At 34.4% G+C, this 5,919-nt stretch overlaps 1 protein-coding gene across 2 annotated transcripts; it reads right to left on the reverse strand.

The window, feature by feature from the left end:
• Positions 1 to 2,010: 2,010 nt before the first annotated feature.
• Positions 2,011 to 4,434, reverse strand: LOC121250471 (ankyrin repeat-containing protein At5g02620-like). 2 transcript variants are annotated; one of them, XM_041149604.1, is made up of 3 exons: positions 4,388 to 4,434; positions 2,957 to 3,650; positions 2,011 to 2,552 (listed from the first exon to the last, which is right to left on the reverse strand). In XM_041149604.1, the coding sequence occupies exons 2-3, from the start codon at positions 3,594 to 3,596 to the stop codon at positions 2,026 to 2,028; spliced, it is 1,167 nt and encodes a 388-aa protein (XP_041005538.1). In that variant the 5' UTR covers positions 3,597 to 3,650; positions 4,388 to 4,434; the 3' UTR covers positions 2,011 to 2,025. The 2 variants fall into 2 exon arrangements, with proteins under 2 accessions (XP_041005538.1, XP_041005546.1); XM_041149612.1 differs by having other exon boundaries at positions 2,957 to 3,640; positions 4,388 to 4,428.
• Between the last annotated feature and the right edge of the window lie 1,485 nt (positions 4,435 to 5,919).

A 5,919-nucleotide genomic window follows, 5' to 3' on the forward strand; every position in this document is an offset into this window, starting at 1 on the left:
GTTGCACGCCATGCCATGCGAGTTGAAAACGCTTGCAATTGCATGTATAATTTTATGAGTTATACAACCGAGGTGACAAAAACTAAGTTACTAAATTTGCGATTAAACACTATATACAATGATATTTATCTTAAAAGAAAAAAGTTCTGTACTCATAATATTTTTATTCATTAGATCAGAAACATCTTTGCATGGTGGTAAGTCATAGCGCATTGCACCTTATTTTTTGAAATATGTAAACAAGGATGGGAACCAAGGATAAGCAGATAATACAAGTGAGAATGGCAATATTTGAATGCTCCAACACAGCATATGTACCTGTGACAAATGCCAAAACCATTGGTGCCATGGAGGAAAGAAGGAACCAACAGGCCATTTGAAGAAAATGTGTGCGCTTTTTGAAGAAGCCTTCAGAATGCATAAGCGGAATAAATAGGTGGATAAAGACTGCAGAACTAGATAGCATCAACGCTAAGGCGTTTGTAATGATGAATACTTTGAAAGCAACACCTTTTTCCGAAACTGCAGAGCCTGGATGTGGATGATCAACTCCACCAATGAATCCCCCGGGCATGTTAATACATGCTGCTGCAAAGGTCACGGTTGTAATGAGTGCAGCAGCAACCAAATGGGCTTTTGAGCCACTGTATCCTCGTGTTCCATCTTTTTCTCTCTCTCTTGCTTCAACGTCACATCCTTCCCCTTCGGCTCCTTCATATTAATGTCAGCATACCGTACTTCTAATTCTCGTCCACTGTGAAAGAACCTATAATCTTCTATGTCTCCAAAAAAGTTCTTCATCTTCTGTAAATATTTATTGAGCTGAATCGTGAGTATTCAGTATTTTTCAATAGTATTTTTCACATAATATTGATAAATGGATAAAGTTTACATCAAAGGAAAGGTTGTGGATTCTTTGTCACATCATCTTCAAATTAAAGTCATAACCTAAAAGGATTCAGCTTGGATGGAATTGGACGGGGTCCAGTTACTATTGAAATTGGACCCACGCCCTATAACCCGAAACAAGTACAACACAATACGAAAGCAAAATTGAATACTACAAACACTAATGTCTACCTCGATTGCAATTAACATGACATTTTATTTCAAACTCTTCTTCACACTGATTCAGAGACTTTGTGGGCCAAACGAAATGAAATAATGGTAAATACTGTGCTCGGAGTGAAAAAAATACAGTTGTGGTTGGTAAGCTTGCTTTTAAGAATTCAATAGCTATTCAGATTCTTGAAGTATCGCTTAAAATATTTGATAAAAGAGAGAAAAATCGTATATATTTCTTCTATATGGGAGAAATTGAAAAAGAAAAGGTCGATCCATCGATAGGTTTAAAAAATCAGTAGTTTTTTTCCATGAAAATTTCATTAATATTTATTACAAATGAAAAAGTATTTATTTTCTTTCTACAAAGGATTGAAGGTAAAAAAAGAAGAGACTACGTTTCTTTTTTTCTATCAAAATAATTTTTACAGAAATAAAATTACAGAACGGCATTTTGTTACGTTTATATACTCTTCAAAGGCTGTAAGAAGGAAATCTAAGCCATGGGTTGGAAAGCGAGGCTAAGCTAGCCGAGTTCCGGTAGCAAATTAACACAAAATGAATATACTATCTCAAGAGTCAACAGATTCGACATCAGACCAAAACAACCTATTAAAAAAAGTATTTTCACATTTTTTTTTCATTAGATTTTTTATTATTTCCTTCCGTTTAGAAATGATTTGATTATATTTAAATTTATTATATTTAAATAATATTAATGTGATACATAAAATCAATTGATATTTAAATCAGTTTAAAATTTAAAATTTAAACCACATCGAACTGATTTATATATTATCTAATGTACCAATACATAAATCAGTTTAATTTAAAAAAAAAACATTCCGATTTGATTAATTATGATTCTATGAATTCCTTTGGTTTCGGTATTTCTAAGCATATCTTATTGAAAAGAACTAAATATTAAGTATATAATTTTATTTTTTGAAGAAAGATAAAAGATTACGTTACCTTAAAATGATCATCAACAGTTAGAAAGCTTTTACTCAAGACTTGACTAGCATTCTGGTTCTCTTTGTTGAAGACCATTTTCTCAACTCTTGGAGAATTCAGGACACGCTCGTGGTACAGAAAATAATTGCAATAGTAATGGAGAGGTGTATTCCCGTCATATTTGGCGGATGGAGATGAATTATCTTGGATGATAAGCGCTACATTTGGCCACAAGTTGGTCATCATGGCGAGATGGAGTGCATTGCGGCCTTTATTATCAACCACTTCGCAACAATCCGGACACTTTGACATAATCACTTCCGTCACCAAGCTGTTGTTGCGTAGAGCTGCAATGTGAAGAGCTGTCCTACCCTCTGCGTCTTTCATATATGCTACCTCTCTATCAGATTTCAGCAATAGTTTTGTTGGCTCAATGTTGTTCCAGGATGCAGCCATGTGAAGCGGAGTCCAACCCTTTTCATCTGCTTGTTTACATAGATCGCATCTGTATCTTTCCAAAATGTTTTTGGTCATTCCTAAAAGAAGTTAAACGTACTAAATTAATGTAACAATTTTCTGAAGGACAAAAAGGAAGACGTTAGGACATAGAAAAAGGACTATTCAGGTGATCATTTAATGTGGAAGCCATGTTTAGTAATCAGTCCTTTATCATTAAATAAAATTTGTCTGTACAAAAGGCAAATGCAGGAAAAGGCAGACATCAGTCTTTATTTACCAAGATGGTAAAAACAAAATTAATCTAAAACCGGCCCTGTGCATATCAAACATCTTTATATTTCATGAATTCGATGTCCCGTCATATTTGATACCACCACATAAATATTGTTTTAACCAAATCATATTCTAAGATGATTGGACCATCTAATGAAGCTAGAATGCTGAAAATATATATATATATATATATATATATAGGCAATACCTTCATCATCGTAAAATGCTGCAGCATGCAAAGCCGTTCTACCCAAGGGGCCATCATAAGCTGGTGACTTCAATTTGTTTAAAATTTCTGACACCAAATCTGGAAAGTGCCTCTCAGCAGCCAAGTAAAGTGGGGTCTCACCAGCAGCATTAGCACGAAACGAAAATTCTGGATCTACCTCCATTAGTAACTGTTTTACCACATCAATGTGATTGTGACGTACAGCCTCATGTAAGGCCGTGTCTCTCTCTTTGTTCAGCTTCCCAATCATCTCCTTAGTACCTTCAACAACTCCACTTTCGAGATCTTGATGTTGGGATTTTTTATGTTCAATCAGGACTTTGACAATGGAAGCATGCCCATACCTTGCCGCAACATGTAACGGAGTATCGTTATCCGCATTGGCTTTCAATAAAAGTGATGGACATTTGTCCAGTACAACTTTCACAAATTTTGACGCTGAGGCTTGGTCAGTTCCTCCAGTGGCGGGATACTTTTCTTCAACGAGGATACTTGAAATGCAAATATGTAGGATTGTATTTTGATTAACAGTTAAAAACCCATCAAGTGGATTGGAGTTATCATGTACCAAGGCCTCCAGCTTGCCTTGTGCCGCGGCTTTATAGATTTTAGGATCCATTGCAGTGATGGCACCTGAGTATGCTGCACCGTCGTGATTATTAGCTGCGGAGATCTCAATGCAAAGCAACAAATCAATACTCCAGAAAATCCTACGTTAGCCACAACCTTTTATTTAGTTGATGTCACATTGAATGAATTTGCGCAAATCCTATATATATAGATTACAGAGTATAAGATTCGTCTTGAAACATGACTAAATGATCAATGTTCTAAACAAAACAGAAGTTTTCTTATTAATAAACAATTAAAATTGACAATAAAGCGATTGTTAATTCTTTGAAATACCAAACATGACCCTCTATCTTCATGTATCATTTCTTCCGTGAGAGATCATAGGAAATGATAGGTTATTTTCTTCTAATTACTAATTAATGTGAGGAGCTACGCAAGAAAGCCAAAATTATTAACCATTTGTATATAATAAGCTTTTTACACTTAAATAATGCAAGAAATTAATAATTAATAGGAAAAATAAGAAATCACGAGACATTAGATATATAATTCGGATAACGAAGTTGGTTTCCTTTTCAGAATGTAAAAATGTCCAAGATTGCATTCCTCTCCATCATATGTATGTTGATATAAATAATATATTTTATATGATGTATTTTTTAAGAACATTTATAGTTAATCAGTAATAAAGCATCTCAGATCCAAAACTAAAAAATAAAAAATAAACACTCAACAAGCAAATTACTTATAATTAAGACAAATTCATCAGTACCACAACTACGAACGAGAATTTCACCATTCATGAACTATTTTTGGAGAGCACAAATGAAATCGAACCTTACTTCCAAGTTAGTAAGTAATGACCGGAACCAGCTCCTTTAATTTCCCAGAAATAACTTTACTTTGCGATCAACCTGACCTGAATCCCAATGAAGCACAATTTAAGCAGCAAACTCTACAATAATAACGTAATGGGAAGAAAAGGAGGGTCTTGGATTTGTCGTCTTCGAAATAGTACTGGGGAAAAAGAATAGAGGTGTTAAAGGGTAAGACTGTTCATCCAAGTTCCAACCCAAGAACCCTGGTTTCAAACCCGGGCCGGGTTGACCCGGGTCAGACCCGGGCCGGAACCCAGATGAACCCGGATTCCGGGTAGAACCCCCTTTTTTTTTCTTTTTTTTTTTATATTAAGTCCATAACATCTTTTCATGAAATAATTGTTGATGTGTAGTATTCAAACTCTATTTGCTTAGTTTTAATTTTATTTAAAATGCATGCAACACAATGCAATTCACTACACATTACATTATTTGGTATTTATACATTACATTACAAAATACAAAATTACAATATATGAATTATAAATCAGTAGCATGTTCCTCTATCAGCAATTTGTATTCTTGTATTTCAACTCAGTGGCTCTTTGTTAGGATCCAGATCCGAATACAAAAAAAAAAAAAAAAAAGTTAAAACCACGAGATTGCCACATTCAACATTTTTTTTACCTGCACATGTTGAATCAAACAAACTGTGCAGTTTGATAATATTGACCAATAAGTGATTATGATGAATATTGCCAAGCATCAGTCCAGAACCAAAATACCTTTAAAAGGTAGACAAAGAGAAGGGGTGTCAAAGATATGTTACCCTGTGAATTAGATGAGCATCATAGGCAGTCTCTTTTGAAACACCTTACAGAAACAAGAGTGTCTGCAAAAATATTAAAGCACATTTGTGACTTTCATTTTCTAGGAAATGCCAATGCCAGACTTGAAAGCAGGGAGAGAACTTTTATTGACATATGCATCTACCGTTTACCTTGTGAATGAAATCTTTTGTTAGATGATCTTGCCAAAACAGAGTGCCTGAAGTAAATTCCTTTTCACTAATACCTGTTGTGATTCTGTGAATAGATTAACCATCTTATCAGACTGAACAACACTGCTTTGTAATACATAATATAAATGTTCAAAAATTTATAACTATAAAGGTAGCTTCTTTAAAGTTTGGCACACAATAGCATGCAGATTTATTCTGTTGTTATTCTGTTGAGAGTCTCTTAATATATTGAAAGCCGACCTGCCCTAGCCTGTGGTTTAGAATCATCAACATGATCACATATGATACAATTCAATGTTAATCAAAACAAGAATTTAAAGTAACTATTCAGCATTAAGCTTGCAACTTTGGATATCGTTCCATCAATATTACCTTGGAAGCCGAAGCAAGAGAGTTATTCAAACCCTCCATTAGTGTACAGGAAAAACTACTCCAGAAAATCCACTCACTAATTTCTCAACTTTTCACGATAAATTGAGCAAAACCCAATATTTTCCTCGAACCTAAAATAATCTCAGGCCTTCTCCCCA

This window comes from Juglans microcarpa x Juglans regia, chromosome 1D (genome assembly GCF_004785595.1).
Source record: "Juglans microcarpa x Juglans regia isolate MS1-56 chromosome 1D, Jm3101_v1.0, whole genome shotgun sequence".
Lineage (NCBI taxonomy): Eukaryota > Viridiplantae > Streptophyta > Magnoliopsida > Fagales > Juglandaceae > Juglans > Juglans microcarpa x Juglans regia.

Excerpts from the sequence above, each read along its gene's own strand:
- LOC121250471 (XM_041149604.1), bottom strand. The coding sequence starts at position 3,596 with ATGGATCCTAAAATCTATAAAGCCGCGGCACAAGGCAAGCTGGAGGCC. Across the intron at positions 2,553-2,956 it reads AGCATTTTACGATGATGAAG|GAATGACCAAAAACATTTTG; the intron begins GTATTGCCTATA and ends AACTTCTTTTAG.